Genomic DNA, 20,805 nt, shown 5'->3' with positions numbered 1-20,805 from the left:
ATCTGGAGCCTGGTCCTGCCTGACATCTATTGCTATTATCATACTTATTATTAGTTGCATTGCTATTAATATTGCCGATAACATTACTGCTTTTATTATTATTGTTATTCTACTATTTACACTGTTGCTGTTATTTTTGGTAGTTGTAACTCTTTCATCATGCCTACTACTCATGATATGAATAATTTCATCATATTCATTGAATGTGTTCATTCATTCTGTAAACATGACATCTATCACTTCTGTCCATCCGGGGAGAGGGATCATCATCTGTTGCCCCTCCTGAAGGTTTCTTCCCTTTTTTCCCCATGAAAGGGTTTTTGGGGAGTTCTTCCTGATCCAATGTGAGGTCCTGGGACAGCGATATTGTATGTGTACAGATTGTAAAGCAAATTTGTAATTTGTGATTTGGGGCTATACAAAATAAACTGAATTGAATAATGCCAACCATCTTGCTCAGGGATTAAACCAAGCAACAAGGAGGGGGAGTCAAGTGTAACCTGGTTGTGTGTTTTAAAAGGTGCTAAATTGTAGATTCTAAGCAACTATCATCTATGTAAACACAAATTCGACAAATTTGAAATCCTCATCATCGGCACCAAATCACCAAACAAATCCAACCACAACTTCTCCCTTTCCATCAATGGAACCACTGTTGGTGTCATCTTCGATCCAACCCTCTACTTTGAAGGCCACATCAAGCACATCACAAAAACTACCTTCTATCATCTAAGAAAATTGAAAAACACACAAAACCGCCCACATACTCCATGCTAAGTACCAGTGTGATATTGTCCACTTGTTTTTTTGTCATTTATCTTACTCTGTATGAACTCTTTTGATTGTTTGAGTGTCCCTGGACTTGTCAGGACTTGCTCTGTAATCCTTTTGTCACACAAAAGAGAAACGTTCTTTGTTTATACATGTAATTTGTCTCTTTTTTCAATTTCTTAAGACGGTTACTCTGTATAAATCCGGAATGAGGTAGCAAGGCCACCCATTGAAAGGTTATCTCCAAGAGGACTGGAATACTGGTTTAGAAAAAGGCAGCAAGTGTCAACCCACATGTTGCCACGCTGTTGAAGAACTTGCTGGACTTTGAGGGGGACTTCATCGAGGTAGGTCACATCTGTAGAATCACTATGATCTCTGTAGTATGTCCTTGCTTGAGCTCCAATAAAACAGTGCACTAAACACTTTGCTTTTAAATTCATATTTGTATCTTAGAACACAATAGCAGCAACACACTACACACCATGTGAACCACTTGTGTACCATTTTCTGTTTCATATTTGTATATTTTATCAGTGACATTGTGTTTATGTTGTTTGTTTTACAGTCACTTGTAATCAGAGATAGAAGATACCATCCAGACGCTGTAGTTAAGTCCTCTTTCAAAGTGTTCTTTCTTTATTGTTTTCATTCATGTGTGAGTTCATGCAGTTCTTCAACTATAAATGTCTATATGACTTCTCTTTTATTACACTGTGCTTAATACTATTTTAATTTAGTGTTTCACCGTTTTTGTCTTTTTGTTCTTCTAAACATGCAGTGCATTGTGAGTTTTTCTGATCTAATATAAATGTCCTTTTAGAATTTGTCTTGAGGACATGTATTAAACTGCAACAACTATGTATGGAAAATGTTTTGTTGTCTTTCTTTTATTTGTGAGTTGTATAATCCTTTGTAAATAAAATGTGATATTCTGGCATATACCGTAAAATACAGTTATCCTACCGTTATCCACTATACAGTAAAATACAGTAAAAAATACAAAAAAAAAAGTAAATTGACCTTTCACTCTTAAAATTGCTTAACTTTTAAGAAATTACAGATGTTTTCTACCTGTGCATGCTGCCCGTTGGCATCATGGATTTCAGGCCAGACAATCAGCTCCTTTCCATCTATAAACTCTATTTTAGACTCATTTGTCATCTATTATTAAGTAGTAGTAATAATTATTATTGCAGCTTGCTTGTTAAATAACCTTTGATTGATTCAGTGTAGGCTACACATGAAAAGAAAAATTAAGTTGCACAATAACTTTACGAGAAAGAAATTTGATCTGCTGATTCTATGTTCATTTTATGCTTTTTCTCATTTGAACTGTACCTGCCAGTTTTTATGTTGTTACATCAAATCTTCATGACCGATGGCAGTGCTCCAAAACTACGCACAGCACAGCAGTCAACTCTTAGCTGTGTGCAAACTACAAGCTACAAACTGACATCCGACACTACGTGAGGTGCTACAATCTCCACAAGTTAATTAGTTTGACTGGCAGCAGCATAAATGAATCAAACTAAATGTGCCAAGTTGTCAAACCACAACAAGCAGGTTGGGTGTGAACATGGCTTTAGGTTATAGCGTTTAAGACAGCACTTGACAATTATTTTACCAACAGAAAGCATGCCCGTCACAGCTTCCATTAGCCAAAAGAAAGAATGTCGTTTAAAAGAGTAGAAACCCAGGTTTACTGAGGAAGAGGATGGAGATGCTTGTTCTTGTGAAAACCGATTCACAGTGACTGTAACTCATAAATCTGTCTCCCGCCATCCCTGTATACACTGTACAGCATTCTAACAAATTAGAAAAACACACACAGTAAGAAAACACAAAGCGACACGCTCTCTCTTTTTTCTTTCTCCTTCTATTCAGATTGGCTTAATTACTCCCTTTATCCGAGCACCCTCAGTAAGAAACCATTTCAGAGGAGACAATGAACAGACACATAAACACATTAGAGCATCAAACACATTACCCTACACTTCTCTCAAACACTCACAGAGCAAGCGTCGTTTTTCATAGAGGCGGAAAAGGAAAGATTTCGAAAAAGCTGTACCTTTGCTTTTAGCTAGAGGAGCAGGAGGAGGCGGAGACAGAAGAGAGGATCCACAGCCGAGACAGCCCAGACAGGGAGGAAGAGGAGGAAGCGTGAGACAGAAACCAACCATATCAATGTATATATGAATACATATCATGAGGATATATCAATTTACAATAGCAGCTGTACATAAAACAAAAATGTGAAACATGCAACCACAACAGGATTCAAGGATCTGTCACACCAACTGCCCTACCAAGGCAGGGAACTACACACACACACACACACACACACACACGTTTTAGGCTGCTCAGGTAAATAGGATGTCAATAAAGCCTTCATTTTAGGACTATTTTATTACTGAACATATTGGCATAGTATATACACCTACAAATGGAGATACTGCATTCTGCCTTTGAATCATCTTCAGATATTAGAAGAGGAAAATGTAAGGACTTTCCAGCTTTCTTGCCTTTTATATAGTTTGTTCATGATAAAGACACTTATTATTTCATCAGAATTCCATGCATCTGTCTGTCATTTGGGAGTGCTCATTATTCCACAGTGGTTATCCCTACTACAGCCTGGCCGATTGTTGTCTTCCCATCATCCTGTGAATCCCTTTGCAGTTTAAGAAAGAAATGTAAACTTTTATTTATCCTCATGGGGAAATTCTTCTCTGTATTTGACCCATCCTTAGTTATTAAATAAGGAGCAGTGGGCTGTAGTGAAGCAGCCGGGGAGCACCTGGGGGTTCAGGGTCTTGCTCGAGGACACTTCAACATGCAACTATGGGGAGAACGAGGATCAAACCGGCTACCTTGTGGTTGCAGGACGACCACTCATCCCCATGAGCTAGAGCCGACCCGAAGTACACAAGGACAACATTGGTGATTGTCAGTCTCCAACCAATCAGATTTTTTGTTTGACGATGTTGGGCGTATTTTTTGACATGCCAGAGCCCTCTAGCTTGCCGAGTATGTCAGTATTAACATAATACCTCTACCTCCTTCTGTTACATGGATTGTGGAGGTCTGGATCGTGGTCCATGCCTACTACGAATTATTCATACATTCTGTCATATTCATTGAATGTGTTGTAACTCTGTAACGCTGTTCATCTGTACACATGACATGTACTGAATCAGGTTTGCCCTGGTCTAGCCCCTAAATATGCTGCTATAGGCTTATAGGCTGCTGGGGGGTGTTTTAGGATACACTGAGCACCTATCTCCTCTTCTCTCTCTGCTTATGGATGAATTTGCATCTCTCCATTGCACCTTACTAACTCTGCTTCCTCCCCGGAGTCTTTGTGACTTCACGTCTCATAGGGTCCATTGGACCTGGCTGTGTCTGATGCATCCTGCCTGGTGAGCCGGCCTCCTGCGTTGGTCCTGCTCATCGCCCCCCCCCCTCCTCTCTACCTCCTTCTGTTTCATGGATTGTGGAGGTCCATTCATACATTGTTATATTCATTTAATGTGTTTATTTAACTCTGTAATGCTGTTCATTCACTACTAATAATTATTCATAATTTCTGTCATATTCATTGAATGTCTTGTAATTCTGTAACGCTGTTCCTTCTGTACACATGACATCTATTGCTTCTGTCCATCTGTTGCGCTCCTGAAGGTTTCTTCCCAATATTTTTGGGGAGTTTTTCCTGATCCGATGTGAGGTTCTGGTACAGGGATGTAGTATGTGTACAGATTGTAAAGCCCTCTGAGGCATTTGTAATTTGTGATATTGGGCTATACAAAATAAACTGAATTTAATTTAATTTAATCTATTGCTTCTGTCCATCCGGGGAGAGGGATCCTCTTCTGTTGCTCTCCTGAAGGTTTCTTCACTTTTTTCCCTGTAAAAGGTTTTTTTGGGGAGTTTTTCCTGATCTGATGTAAGGTCCTGGGACATATGAGGTCCTGGGTATGTGTACAGATTTGTTACGTGTGTCGTTGCTGCGCTCTCTCTCTCTCTGGCTCCACCCCAGGAGCCATACAGGTGACGTCCATTGCCTGCGGATGAGCCACCAGCTGAGGGCAATTGGCTGATTGGAGCTGCTGGGGTATAAGAAGGTTGGGAAGCCAGCCAGACGACCCCGTGGGCCCAGTGAGAGACGGCTACAACCTTTGTGCTGTCGTCGAACGTTCCATTCTATTGTAACTGTTTTTAGAGTATTGTTGCTTCCTCACTTTGAGGAAGTGGTCCATATTTCACCTTTGATTGATTAAACGCCTTTTTGTGCGGGTTCTGTTCGCACTGCTGCAAGTACGCCGGTAACATCGTGTGATACTGCTACATTTGATGTTAGCAAGCATATCTCTTTGGTCCCAGTGTTTCGTGAGTCTGAAGTTTAATCTTATTTTGGTGCTTTTGAGCGCATCGCTGCTTTGCGTTGGCCAGAAAATGTGTGGGCTATCCTTCTCCAGTGTAAGTTGGTAGGTAAAGCTCAGTTCTTCACTTTCTGTGGAAGACAGCCTTGAGTACGAGAAGGTTAAAGGTGCCGTTCTGCGAGTGTACGAGTTGGTGCCAGAGGCTTACAGACAGCGTTTCCGAAGTCTTAGGAAGCCATACAACCAGACTTACGTTGACTTTGCAAGAGAGAAGAAGACACTTTTTGAACTTTGGTGTAAGGCATGGAAAGCTGAAGACCTAGCCTGTGTGTGTGAGCTCATGATGATGGAGGAATTTAAAAGTTGTGTGCCTGAACAAACTGTCATTTAATTAAATGAGCAGAAAGTGACCACCCTGCATCATGCCCCTACTCTGGCGGATGAGTTTGGGCTCATGCGCAAAAAAATCTTTCCAAGACAAGATTCTCCTCAGAGACTCTTACCAGAGACCTGGTGGCACCTACAGATGTTTCTCAGCTGGTCTTAAGGCTGAGAAGCTGTTTTTTTTTGTCATGAACCTGGTCACTTGATTGCAGGCTGTGCAGCATGGCGACTGGAGCAGCAGGGGGCAGCTTCCAAGCAGCAGCCAAAAGGGGGTCACGTTAGCGAACACTGTGATTCCTGTTGGCAAGGTCACAGGTCCGAAGGGGCCTGATGACTGTTTTAAACCATTCATCCATAAAAGATGTGTCCCTCACAGGAGATCAGCGGCCAGTGACGTGTGGTGCTCACCAACGGTCTCTCGAAAGAAAATGACTTTCAGTGGGAGGGCAAAACAAACTAGAGGTCCAAGGAGGGGGAACGTAGAAGTCAGGTCTACACAAGCTGAAGGAAGGAAATGGTCCGACACCAACTACGTGAGCTGCACCCCTGAGCACAGAGTGAGGACAGGGTGGTGCCGCTGAGAAGTTTCCCAGGGGGAGCAGAGGACAGTGGGGTGGCTGATGCTCTAGCCTGTGGGTGAGTTTTTTTTGTGTTGGTGGATGCCTATGAGGTTTGGGTCTTATGGGCGGCGGGGGTGTTGCGTGTCGTTGCGTGTCGTTGCGTGTCGTTGCGTGTCGTTGCGTGTCGTTGCGTGTCGTTGCGTGTCGTTGCGTGTCGTTGCTGTTCTCTCTCTCTGGCTTCAACCCAAGGGCCATACAGGTGACGTCCATTTCCTGCTGATGAGCCACCAGCTGAGGGCAATTGGCTGATTGGAGCTGCTGGGGTATAAGAAGGTAGGGAAGCCAGCCAAACGACCCCGTGGGCCCAGTATCAGAGACGGCTACAATCGTTGTGCTGTTGCATGTGGCCGGCAGGGCGCTGTCTTCGAACGTTCCATTCTATTGTAACTGTTTTTTGAGTATTGTCGCTTCCTCTCTTTGAGGAAGTAGTCCTTATTTTACTTTTGATTTATTAAACACCTTTTTGTTCATCTGTTTGTTGCGCTACATTTATTTTTGCTCCCCGCCTCCCCTAAACCTCAGTCGGGGAACATAACAATATTGTAAAGCCCTCTAAGGCAAATTTGTGATTTTGGGCTTTACAAAATAAACTGAATTGAATTAACATGCGGCTTGATTGGTCAGTCAGACCGTTGTGAAACTAGCTAGCAGAATGTTGTAGTAGTAAGAGTTCAAGTTTAAAGATATGTAAGAAGTTAACATTACATGTTTAGTGTTGGTGTAGATTTTATTTTTAACAGTCAATGGCAGAAGGAGAAACATTTGTTGGTGGATTTACTGACTGTTGGTGACATTCCCAATATCTACTACCTCTGTTGAGCAGACATTTTCAGCTGGGGCAATTGAGAAGGACCTTGGACTGGAACTTTGGGAAGTGACTTTTTTTTTTTAATCTGCAGTAGCTTTACTGTGTTTTTATATTGTGTCTTTTTTATTATATGGTTGATATTGTTTCCTCTGATGTGAATAATATTTGAATGGCGTAATGCATGTTTTAGCACTGCAGTTTTGCTGGAATGTATGTATTTGTAGCCTTCATCATGTTGAGCTTTATGTAACATTTTATTTTACTTGTCAAATGTTACAGTGTGACTGACTGTAATGGATAGAAAAGAAACAACTGATGCTCCATCAGAACTGCATTTAGTTACTAACAGTTTTTATATTTAATCTAAATTTAGTTACATAGAAGAAAATGCTTGTGAAAACCTTAAGTATTAGTAAAGGCTGGTCGTAGCTATCTCACTAACTGGCTTCACCTTTAAACAGCTCTTTTTTTTTTTTAGCTGGAGGTCACCGACTGAGTTACTTCCTTGCAGATGAGTAGTGGGTTTTGGCTTCGTAGGACAGAATATATAGAATCACACTAGAGCAACATGCACTTTCATTTTCAACAGCAACAGAAAAACATGCAGCTCACCACTAAACATACACACAAAGCAGAGATGAGAGGGAAGGAGAGGCATACCTTGTTCTGCCATCATATGTGCAAGGCCTTGAGAACAGAAGAGAGGGAACGGGAGGAAGGACAAAGAACGCTTGAGCAAAGAGCACACTTAGTTTCAATACTCTATGGTATTGTGATGATATATGTTTTCCCAGGAGAGAAAGCATGGCATCAGAACACACAACAGGTCACACCTTATCAGAAATACCAGCATGTTAGCAGAAGTGATAGCACGCAGAAAAACATTGCACCTCTTCTCTATTTAGGGTTCAATAAAAGAGCTCACATTTACTGAGCTGCTGTCTGGACTTAACTGAAAACGTATCCCGGGTGAACCCTGCCTCCTCACACCCGGGACTCTGTTTGATTCCATTAAAACTGTCCATTTTAACATAGTTCTCCCTTATTTGATTTGCTTTGTGTGTTTTGAATTTGTGAGCCTCTGTGTTGCATGTCTTGTTAGTACTTGACAATGTCTAAGAGTCTCCTGAATGAAGATACTCACTATTCTCCCATTAAAAAACCGACAATATTGTATAAACCTTGCATATGTAATCTTATCTGTGTTTAGTTTATTAACTCCCCATTAGCTGACGCCTTAGCGGCCTCTAATCTTCCTGGAGTCCACAGAAAGGACAAAATTATGCATGCAAAACATGATGTGAAACAAACAGTTAAAAAAATAGTACAAACAGAATAATTAAAAATAAATAAAAGTGCAGTCGAGGACTAGGATGTATATTGTGCAGTACATCAGTAATATATACAAAGAAAGATCAGATGACTACAATAGTGATGGAAACTGTCAAGTAGTTAATGTCAACTGGTTGCCCTAAGGTGCGCCTTTAAGTTTTTTTAAAGGATAAATTATTACCTGTATGAGATAGATGATGAGGTAGTACATTGTTTAGGTTTGTTTTGTGACATCTGCTTCTCGGGACTACAGATGAAAGATAGCCTCTTGGCTAACTCTGGCACATTTACAGAAATATTTTTATTAATGTGCACTGTCCCTTATCAAATAAACCAAAGTAAAAACTCACCTGGCATATTATTGTTGACCTCTGGAATACAAGGGGAGAGAGAAAACAAGCAAACAAAGCCAGTATTAGAAACACTCGTATTACTTGCATGCTGAATATCATGCAAAATATTGCAGTGGGCAAAGCCATGTGCATGTCATTTACAATGAAGAAAGTTTGAGCAACGAGGTGTTAAAACAGCAACATTTGGTCTGAGAGCATTCAGTCTCATTAGATGAAATATCCAGCATGAGGCAGAAGGCATCTCTTCTTCCACGAGTAAACACACTGATGACACAGACTTTTTTTATTTCCGGTAACTTTCAGTGCAGACATAACAGCCCATGTGATCGGCATCCGATCCCTGAGGATAAGACATCCTAAAATGATCTTATTTTGAGTTTCTGGTCATTGCCTTTTTGTATGTCTGTATACTTTAAGTGAAGCTCCAGTCCCACGTTCCAGTAAAGTGTGAGACTGAGATGATTTTGCTAATCTTAGAGTCTCTGCAGTGTTAAAGTCTCGAGGTTGTTACATCCATGGGGCCACGAACATAAGAATCCGGAATTCCCCTGGAAACTATCAATATCCACAGTAAAACTCTTGGAAATATGTTTTTTATCACAAAGTGTGAGTCAAGTGGAAATTTTGACCTGAAGGTGAAAAAAAGTGAGGTCAAAGAAATGCTCTTTGAACAGTGTCCATTTCTAAGAGACACAGCTGTAGTAGTGAAAGCAGTGGTTGGCATACATCATAAACAGTTAGGGCCATAAGTATTTGGACTGTGAAATCATGTTCTCTAATTTTCCCTATTTACACGACAGCAATGGATTTTAAATAAAGCAGTCAATATGTGGTTTAAGGGTAGACTTTTAGCTTAATTTCAATGGATATAACAAAAATATAGCATCAACTGTTACAGCCATTTTTACACAGGCACCCACATTTTCAGAGGCTCAGAAGTATTTGTACAAACTAACATAATAGTGAATGTAATGATAATTTGTAATACTTGGAGGAAAATCCTTTGCAGTTAATGATTGCATGAAGTCTTGCACCCATATATATATATATATATATATATATATATATATATATATTCATCACTAAAAGCAGAGATGCTTTGCAGGTCTTTACTACAGCCTCCTTCAGATGCTGCTTGTTTGTGGGTCTTTCTGCCGTCACTTTTATCTGAAGTCCTTTTGGTGTTGGCGAGCATGCAAGTATATTCCTTCTTTTAGGAATGTACCAAACTGTTGACTTGGTCACTCCTAATGTTTCTGCTATCTGCCTGATAGGTTTGTATAGTTTGTCAGCCTTTTAATGGCCTTCTTCAATTGCATTGACACCTCTTTGGTCCTCATGCGGAGAGTTCCCTGGACCAGCTACCAAATGCAGATTCAACATGTTGAATTATCTCCAGACCTTTTTATCTGCTTAATTTGTGATGAAATAACGAGGGAACACCTGGTCATCAAACCATTTGTAAGACAATTATCCAATTACCTTTGAGCCTCTGAACATGTGGGGGACTGTGTAAAAATGGTTGTAATTCTTAGTTAGTGCAATAGTTTACTTATATGCATTGAATTAAAGCTGAAAGTCTACACTTCAACCACATATTGACTGCTTTCTTTAAAATCCATGTAAAGAGGAAAATAAGAAATTGTATTACAGTCCAAATACTTATGGCTCTAACTGTAAAAAAGGTATGAATAATAAAATGAATAATAAATAGACATGAAAACTACACATATAATAACCCACTATGTCTTGCTAAATGCTTTAGTGATAAACTAAACTAATAACATCATCTTTTTTTTGTTACCATTATTACCTGCATATCAAATGCATTAGATTGTTTTTATTAATTTGGTTCATCTTTAGAACTAGAGTGATCACAGAATTTTTTTAAATAATAATTCTAATGAACAATAAACATATCTGTCCTTTGATAGAAGTTAGGACAGTGTACTTTTGTGGAAGACAGTACCTTTGCTGTATGAATGCATAGCAGAGTGCAAATGCAACATTAGTGTTCTTTAAAGAGGAACGACAGAAGCTGGGGAGAGTTCTCCTTCTCCCACTCCAGTTTGATGTTCTGCCTAATCCATCATTAGAAGCTCAATTTCTTTCTGTCCCTCTCTCCTGCTGATCAGTTGTATTCACCGCCTTCCCTTCTACTCTATCATTATTTTGTTCTCTATCTTGACCTACTTCCTTTGACAATTTACTTCCCTTGTATTGTGCCTCCCTGTCTGTCACCAGGATTTGGTGTGTGTGTGTGTGGCCTGCAAACTATACATATTTATAGAGCTACCAGTCAACGCTCACAGGTAAACTCCCAGTGGCAGGCTAGCCAGTATTGAACTCAATACAATTACTGTACCAGGGTGCTCTGAAATATGTCCTCTGTTATGAATGTATAAATCTATATCCTCCAGCTCTCCTCAGCAATTTCTCCCAACAATAATATCAATACCGATCACTGGGTGACTTAGGGTGACTCAGCGGCACTTTGAAAAACAAATGTATTCATCAGTGGACACATAATCTAGGTAAGCGCATGACTCTCTCTATTAATTCAATAGCCTCATGATGTGAGGCTAGCGGGGGATTAGAGCTCCAAGTGGATTACTTAAACGGATGATTCATGATGTGTTGGATAAAGTAGGAAAGCAGTGATTAATGCAGTATTTCAAGTGCTGCTTTCTTTCATCAGTGCGCGCACGCACACTAGAGGATTGAGTCCTAACAGTGGAGAGGACTGGATTATTAGCGTTTTCATCATCAATATATTTGTAACAGCCATCATCTCCTCGCCAGCAGCCATGCTTCCTGTTAATATGAACATGCGGGTGCTGGAGACACTGAGAGGGAGGGCTGCTGAAGCCATCTGCTCAGGTTGGGGTGGCAACGGCATACAGCTGGTGGACCGTCGGCTAGATGACATATAGGGCGGAGATCTGTTAGAGGGAACCTCAGACTGAAAGCCGATGTGTTTCCTAGTTTGTGCTTATGAGTGGGCCATGTTATGTCTGTTTAATTTACACTTCTGTTTATTTTGTGTTCGTCATACTTTCTGTAAGAACACAAATATTACTGCATTTTTTTCAGAATAAGATTTTTCTGAGGCATCAACTAATCAAGATGTGCAGAATGAGTAGAGTTGTGTCTATATTAATGAAACAACAAAATGGAGGCTCCGTAGTTCGAACCTTGACAAAGACTGTGCAGATCAGATCCACTCCTTACATTCTTACCTTCCACAATAAAAGATCAAGGCATGTTTTGCCTTTGTGTGTATAGGCCTTGATAAAGTTTACCAAAACTATGATCTTTTAATTTTTGTTGTCCAAACCTAATGATGCATTTTTTTTTTTTAAACATAAATTGGAAATTTATTTTGAAAAGACACTGGGGAAACTGACACACCGTCCTTGACACGTTCAAAATTGACACTGGAATGGAAACTAGAGCTTCTTAGTTTGAAGCTTAGGACCACTGACCAGACGGTGGAATTTGATGAGCGTTCTCTCTCCTCAAAGACACCTTTAAAGTATTGTAACAACTTCGATGACGCCGGTCCGCAATCAATATCTGGGTCACTGGCTGGAGGACAAAGGACAGGAGGAAGCTGAATTAGGAGAGTGCAAAGCACCCTATGTGTCGTTATAGATGACATGGACTAACAATGCATTTTGCCTTTAATTTGAAGGACTTTTGGTTTGGTCTTTATTTCAGGAACAAAAGTTTACAGAAAATGTCTTTGAACACTTTCTTGAATAGCTTAACAAATGTCAAAACTGTTTGTAATTCATATTCAATTCATAGAGCGCAGAAGAGTGGCGGTGAGTATAGCATGACTGATTCGATATGAGAATATGGCCTTTTATTTTTCCTTCAATTTGAGAATATGGAGTATAACTGATGACACAGTGTTTGTTATACTGTCTTTACAGACAGAGTTACTCAGTCTTGAGATACATTTCATGTTTGTGTAAACAATAAAAGTGGATTAGGATATTTGTCAGAAATTTAATGACCAGGGTTTCTGGCAGGAGGCAGCCAAACGAGAGAAAGAGCCAGACATAAATCAACACTGGGAACAGGTCGCAATGTGGAGGTCGTAAATCAAGGTTGGGAAACGCGGCCTATCAGCCAACAAGGGTCACCAGTGCCCTCACATCAATGTCTCAGTGAGTCACAGTGCTGATCGGCTGTGTGTGTGTGTGTGTGTGTGTGTGTGTGTGTGTGTGTGTGTGTGTGTGTGTGTGTGTGTGTGTGTGTGTGATGGGGAGAGAACTGTGAGAGGATGAGGGAGTCAGGAGAGGGAGGATATGTAGCGATACCTACGGATTTAAGAGCTGGAATAGCAGTTATAGGTATAAGAACACCACCACATTCAAAACTTCAACAGAAGAAAAAAAGAGTCCCAAGCCATAAAATGTGAGACAAGTAAGCTTACAACTACACTACTGGTGAAGAAAATAACATAGAACCCATTATGACATGGTATATTTATTTCAGAGTTATTTTATTTAAATAATAAGTTATTGCATTTAAACCATCCTTAGCATTCTAGGAGCAGTGGGCTGCTGTGGAGCACCCGGGTAGTAACTGGGGGTTCAGTGTCTTGCTAAAGGACCTTCGGCATGCAAACTCTGTGGAGGACAGGTATCGAATCTGCTACCTTGTGGTTACAGGATGACCACTCTACCCCATGAGCAACAAATATGGGGAGTGGTCAAGAACTGCATAGTTGTGTGTTTAATTGACCTCAATGTAGGACTACACATGGGGTTTTCCACCTCTTCATACGAGTTTGATATTGTTATAACAGGTAAAATAGCAATATGTCAAGAATTGTCTTTATTATTGTTCTATAATTACATAAATACAACAAACTATATTTTTGTATAGATATGACTATATATAAAAGTTTATAAGCTGTTTTATAAAATAGCTTTTTTCCCGGCTCCACTAGTCCATGTCGATGTGTCCTTGGAAAAGACACTTAACCCAAAATTGCTCCCGTAGCTGTGCCTACGGTGTGTGTGTGAATGTTAGTTACTGCTGATGTGCAAGTGGCATCTTGCATTGGTAGCCCCTGCTATCAGTGCATGAGTGCATGGGTGTGAACACGTGTAGTAGTAGTAGAACACTAGAAAGTGCTGAAACTGTTCATTCTACACTCTCCTGTATTCTGTATTCGGTAACACTTTATAATAACTGCACGCTATGAAGCATTAGTTAAGTATGAGTAAACACCTAATTCATCATTTATAAAGCATTTTCCACACTTCATAAATGATGGATTCACCATTTGTAAATGAAGTATTATATAATGCTTCATAGCGTGCAGTTATTATAAAGTGTTACCGAGCCACAGGACCAGAGAGATACTTCTCTAGGCCACTGCATAACCAAATATGACAGAGAAAAACAAAAGTAAACTGTAACACTTTATAATAACTGCACTCTATGAAGCATTATATAATACTTCATTTACAAATGGTGAATCCATCATTTATGAAGTGTGGATCAATGCTTTATAAATTATGAATTAAGTGTTTACTGATACTTAACTATCGCTTCATAGCGTGCAGTTATTATAGTTATTTATTAAGTGTTTATTTTTGTTCATCTGCTTGTTTCTCCTAGTCAGTTTATTTAGTGCAGATTCTCCTGGTTCGACTAAACTGGCTGATGGGGAGGCTTTTTTCAGACTGTGTGTACGAAAAGATTTTATTTTTAAATGTCCAGCCCTCACATTTAACCAAAATGTCCAAAATACATATTGTGAATTTTTTTAATGATTTTAATCCACTACATATTACGTAATGTATGATACCGAGACATATGTCCTGTTATCGCAGTGAGCAGGTGAGCTTGTGGTATTTTTCTCTTATATCAGCCAGAGTGCACAGCAAATGTAATATTATAGGACGTATCACTGTGTGCACCATGCACTTGGTGTGCTAAACTAGAGGCCTTCGCGTCTGCGTGACAAAGCAGCTTTTCTTTAATACTTAACATACTAGCAAGTCTTCTGCTTCTAGACAATAAAAGACAAACTAAATGCCATCAAGTCAAAGCAGCTCACCACACACCCACACACACACACACACACACACACTCTAATCTTTAAATTCCAGATTCCCTGGCCTTTTGTCTGTGTGCAGGGGATTTGGCGTCAGCCCAAATGAGATGTAAATTCCATATTTGTGAGAGGTTAAGAAGAGCGCTCGAATTCAGTGATAGGAAAAAAAATAACTAAACAAATATATTACAACAAATGACCTCTTATCTGAATTAATTCAATGGAAAAGACTTTCTCATTTAAGTGGTATTGATTATCTCATAAGGAGTTAGATCATTGTGTATTCAGCTGCTAGGAGCAGCCTGGGAATGTGTATTGATTGTGAATAATTGAGTACATGACAAGAGTTTTTTCAGAGCCCTGAAAAAGAGCAGTGCTTACGTGATCCATTTCATGGGCTGACTGCATGTTCACCCATTACCACCACAAAACAGGCATTATCACAAAATGTTAAGTACTCAGGATTTATCAAATCACAGGAAATCCAAGTTTCTACATAAAGCAAGCAAACGTGCCTTTTATTAAGCCTACAGGAAGGAAATACTGGGGGGGAAGGGGGAATGAGTAAAGGGCTCTTTTTTTTAATAGAAATCCATTTTGGTCTTGGTACAGCCAGCTGTGGTGTGATTGAAACAGCTCTGGTAAAATTATCAGCACAAAAGGATGTGATATAAAACACCTGCCATCTTGTGATTGGGGGAATAAGAGGGGCTCTCTCAATAGGCGTCCTTATCACTGACTGCAGGACTGACACCGTCAACCTGCGCCCCAAGGGCTTACCATGCTTGCATCTCACACACACACACACACACACACACACAGTAATTAACCTTCCTGTAAAGTGTTTAAACTTTAGAGCTGGACAGCTGCAGTTCTCCAAATGTGAAGGAACACTCAATGAAGCCAAGATTATGTGGATGATTTTTTTCCTAATTCTATACCTTCAACTGTCATGAATTATTATTGGCCACATTTCAGCAACTCAAACCAAGCCCTCAGGAAGAGCAGTTGGCTGAGGCAAATTTGGCATAATGCCTTCAGTTGGAATTGCAAGAAATAAAAATGTATACATGTTAGAATACAAAAAAGAAAGTATTAATTAATTTTAAGTTGAAGAGAGTGAATTTGTTTCACAGTTGGAGTCCTGCCAAAGTCCATCAGGGTGAATGACAAATGCATGTTACCTTCACTGCAGAAGCGGCCCTTGTATTCGGTTTTGGAGCAGTCACAGACCGGCTCTCCATCCACCACCGAGCATGTACCTCCATTCTCACATGGGTTCACCGTGCACCACCCTTCTGTCTCCAGGGGTACCTTAAGGCTTCCCAGGAAAAGGGGCTGTGAGATGCCATATTTGAGGTCAGTAATTGAGCCCCTGAAGGGCTGCATGTTTCGCACCGTAGGCAGTGTGAGCGCACCTTTGCGGATATCCTGAGGCACTCCACCCAGGAACAGATCGCTGACTATTTTCATGAACTGACGCTGCGGCCGCACCTCATCTGCTTTGGCCTGGCCATCCAGTACCAGCACTGTGCGCAGGTTATACCTGCTCACACTGGAAAAGTGCCAATTGCTGTCATCCACCCGTCTGTCAGACACAACTGTGGTCTCAGCACAGTCGATACTAAAACTAAGCTGCAGTCGGCCCTCCACCACCGACAGCTGCAGAAAGTCACAGTAGCCACCATCGTCAAAGTACAGCAGCAGTGCCTCCGAGGCCTCGGTCTTGAACTGGAAGCTGAGGTCACCGCGGGTGCTGGCATCCCAGCGGAGGTAACGTGCCCACTGACCTGGTGTGCCTAAAAATTCCAGTCCCAGACAAGCGCTGAGGAACACTTGCAGAGTTATAGAAAAGCGTACAGGACCCATTGCTGCAAAGAATGTTCTAATCCAAGGTGTCTGATGGAAAGTCAATCCGATACAAATCTTAGGCTAGTCAGACTGAATTTCAGGGATCCAAAGTGTTATCAACAATATGTGCAGAGATATATTCTGATAAGTTCTTGTAAAAATATGTTTTCAAAGAGAAAAGGGCAGTAGCAGGAGAACAGTCGTTGTAGGAACAGTCTTAGGTATGTTCACATCAATAAATTGTCCAGTAGTTGCAAGGCAGTGGACGTATAGACAAAGTGTTGTTTTCCTCCGTAGGATAAAGAGAGGACTGGCAAGGTGAAGGTGATGTTTTCAATAAGTTTCTTTTACACAACAGATGCTATCAAGACTCGTGGTGAAAGGTCTGATAGAACGGACTTCTCTGAGGGGCGAGATAAATTTCCTCCTTCATGTTGATCATTGGGAAATGGAGCTGAGAAGGGATCCACTGGCCTCTCTTACTTCCATCACTGTCAGAAAAAGAGAAGCAGAGAGTTACAATGGGTCCATCAGCATTGATTTTACTACAGCACACATACTGGGGGGCTTTCTTGCTTCAAATCTCATGACAGCAGCACATGATATGCATGCGTACAATTTAATTAAAGGTTCCTGAGAGGAAAAAAGAATGGCAAAAACATCAGCACTGTCACTACGGTTACCTGTGGTTTAAATCTTGTACTCAGTGGTATAAAGTAACTAAGCATATTTACTCAAGTACTGAGTACTAGTACATGTCACTCGAGCTTCCCAAACAGGGGAAGTAACTGCCCGGGGGCCTAACCCCTATACATGATGTTTATATACAAACTGATACAGTGGTGGTACTGGTACTAATTATACAGTGTCACAACATATAAAATGTCCTCAATGTGCTTAATGTATCATCATGTAGGTTCACAGTTGTACTTACATCATTATACTCTGCTACTTGTGTTATTATTATTATTATAGATGCAGTCACATGTAGGCCTTTAGATATTATTTTTCATGTTGATTTTAACATTCAATCTCTTAGCTACCATATACTCTATACTCAGTGGCGGCTGGCCAATAGATGCTTTTCCTACACGTACCAGCTGCATTTGGGGCCGAGTCGTTCTGGCCCAGAAGAGACGGGTCTAAGAAGCAGTTTAGCTTATTACATTACTGATTAAAGATATAAATGGGTGGTACACAAATTTAGCCAATCCGCGTCCTAAAATAGATTCAGCTTTGGGCCAAAGTCATATATATATATATATACACACACACACCGAATTGTATGAATAAGATGTCAGTGTTGGAATAAATGTTAAATATTTAATTACAAAGTAGAACTGCGCGTTTGATACTTTTTTTGCATTGAATCATACTGGGATGTTTGCTGAAATTGGTTGGATGGCCCTATCACAAAAAAATTACACCACCCGCCACTATCTATACTGCTGGACAGTTTCATTCATAATAATGTATACTATTTTATCAGTTGATATTTTTGTTCGTAAATCCAATCTGACGCTCGACATTAAAATGAGACAGCTGCTGTCTGAAGAAACAGAGCATTTTATTCCTACATGAATTTAGGAATGGGTAAGTTAAAACCTAGAAAAGAAAATCCTTCTGATTAATACCTCCAATCCAAACAGAGCCTCCTGTGCAAAAGCTTGTCACCAGTGAAGATGAGATGAGACTGGAACAATATGAGAATAATTTAGAGAACATAGGCTAAATCTAATGCAAGGAGATAGTGACAATGTAACCCAGTAAGCTAAATCTTTCATGAAATAGTATGGCAAGTAACTTGTCAGAGTCCACAGTACGTTCTACTGCTGCTGCATATTTGTTATGATTCATGATTAAAAAACTGATGCATTTACTTCCATTATCTTTTATTAATTTAAGATTAGTTCGAAGAGATGTCAACAGGAGGGTTACATTACCAATCATTAAAATCACAACCAATGGAAAAATAAATTGAATCGGGCCTGTAGCAACATCCTCAGAACAGAATTCAGCATGTTTGAATCACTTGACATTTGACAATTAATAAGCTGCCCTTATTCACAAATAAATAATATTGACTTCTCTTCAAAAGAATCCCCTGGATAGGGAATAAGCATTCATCTCTCGTACAACATTAATGCTTTCTTGACATGTGGTTAGACTATTCATACAGTGAAAAAGTGCGCAGTTTTGGTGACACTAGATTGTAAAGCTTAACAAAACTCTCCTGTAGCGTAGCTTAGAAAGTAAAAAAGATGCCCGTATTTTATGTCTGTTGCATTCAGGGTCAGCACTAAGGAATGGGCATGAGTTTATGAGTAGGTCAACATTAGTTAATGAGCTTCATGGAAGGTGACCGTGGTATCTTGTTGACAGATAAAAACAGGTGGAGTTGACAACACACATGGATTTTTACTCAACATACCCAGTTGGTAAGTGAATAAAAAAATGTCTACTGGTAAATGTTCCATGCATCACAGCACTTGACTCAATTAAGCAGTTCAGCGGCCATCCTATGCAAAGCACTCATGAGATGTGATTATATTAAATTTAAACCTTCAATAACTTGTCTTCTTAGCTGCAGTTGAAACAAGTTGTGGACATTGACATAGCTCCTTTTAAGTTGATATGATGAACTGGAATACAGTTGCATGTTTACGTACACATCCACCAGACAGAGACACATTTGAATTTCTTTGGAGTAGACCATCTGTGTCGATCTGCTGTTAAGTGCTGAACAAGTAGTGTACAGTGGCATTTTACAGCTTTTCCTCTGAAAGCAGTTACCGCTCTGGTGAGAGTAAACCTAAACGATAAAGATGTGGGCCGGACAAGTAAACAAGGAGCTGAAACTTCTTCTTATTGTCTTTTCCCTGCCTGTTTTCTAATACACCTGAGTTTCATTAGTTGAGTAGCCTTGTGTAATTAGCTTCAGTGTTAGATCATCTGCTTTGGTTTGCTGATGTCTCTATCTGCGTTTTTTGTCAGATTTCCTACCTGAGCTCCTCGATGAAGACTGGTTTGTTCCGAGTTCAGTTTTTGGGTGTTTTTTCCTTTGTACTTTGTTGTCTACAGCCTGTTCCAATAGTTGTTTCTTGTTGGTTTTGCCTTTTGTAGTAGCTTTTGTTATTAGAATTTTGACATAATTTCTTGGATGGACTTCCTGACAATAACGAAGAAACAAAATGATCTTATGATATTACCCAATGATTCATGTTAAACCCAACTGCAAAATTTCATTTAATTTCAAGTAAATACATTTGAGAGCAGTACAGCCACAAGGCTGGAGCAAACAAACGACAGAAATGGATCAAGCTTTATCCAAACATGCCTGGATTGGCCCTAATTTAGATAATAGTGGATTAGATCTTTGAAAATGACATTTTAGTGAACCTTTCACATTGCTTGCAAAATGCATGACTGGTGATCAGATCCATTTCCCCCTTACAGCCTCCAATTGATTTAATAATAATTTAATAAGGCCAGAATTTAGGAGCATACTCAAGATGTGAGGAATGAAATAATCAAAGAAAGGTTGTAAAGGAGGAAACACAATCAGAATATTTTATTGCCAAGTATGTTTTCACATACAAGAAATTTGTCATGGCGGGTGGTGCAATAATAGACAATAACATTAACAACAATCAACAAGTCAAGATGACAATGAAGAGAGATGGGGGCTCCTTAAGAAAGGCTTACAGTGCTGGCTTGCACTGTATATGCACAAACTTGCTGACTACCATCAGCAGGACACAGTGATGTTTAGCAATGTCACTGGGTGTCATTTAGTCAGGATATGGACTTGTGTCTGCAAACAGAACAGGAGAAAAAATGAATTACCAGAGGATCACTTTGCTGGACACAGCTAACCATGGCCAACCTGAAACGTCTGAGAGGTATGGCCTCAGTTAGCTGTGACATTAGGGATGGTAAGTGCTTACTGAGGTTTGTCAACACTGTAACCACACCTGCTTACGGCACATATCAGAGTGAATATCCGGCCTTTATGGAAAAAGGGCCCTAGTCAGTAAAGAACATCTGCTGGTCAGTGATTAGCATCTGCTGGTCATGTGAATAGCATGCATGTATGTTTGTGAATGAGTAGTTCAACTAATTCAACTAATTATAATTTAACTTACTAACCTACTACAACATTTTAGACAGCTGTAGTAACAGTTTTACTTTAAAGTTCACGTTATGAGCCACAGCTTTACTG

The 20,805-nt window shown here is 40.0% G+C and overlaps 1 protein-coding gene across 18 annotated transcripts in view; it reads right to left on the bottom strand.

Moving 5' to 3' along the window:
* nrxn3a (neurexin 3a) overlaps positions 1-16,719 on the bottom strand; it is a 140,520-nt gene extending 123,801 nt beyond the window's left edge. For 7 of the 18 annotated variants that reach the window (XM_034525292.1, XM_034525296.1, XM_034525303.1 and 4 more), the window contains exons 1-2: positions 15,917-16,719; positions 10,799-10,830 (exon numbers count right to left, since the gene is read on the bottom strand). In XM_034525292.1, the coding sequence (XP_034381183.1) occupies positions 10,799-10,830; positions 15,917-16,601 (717 nt within the window). In that variant the 5' untranslated portion in view covers positions 16,602-16,719. Of the gene's footprint in view, positions 1-9; positions 27-653; positions 666-7,628; positions 7,656-7,958; positions 7,965-8,650; positions 8,672-10,798; positions 10,831-11,955; positions 11,968-15,916 lie in introns of all 18 variants that reach the window. The other 11 variants (XM_034525295.1, XM_034525306.1, XM_034525305.1 and 8 more) reach the window with 6 other exon arrangements.
* Between the last annotated feature and the right edge of the window lie 4,086 nt (positions 16,720-20,805).

This window comes from Cyclopterus lumpus, chromosome 22, assembly GCF_009769545.1.
Source record: "Cyclopterus lumpus isolate fCycLum1 chromosome 22, fCycLum1.pri, whole genome shotgun sequence".
Classification (NCBI taxonomy): domain Eukaryota; kingdom Metazoa; phylum Chordata; class Actinopteri; order Perciformes; family Cyclopteridae; genus Cyclopterus; species Cyclopterus lumpus.
Note: the sequence above shows the minus strand (reverse complement) of the source record. Positions and strands in the feature narration are given on the sequence as shown.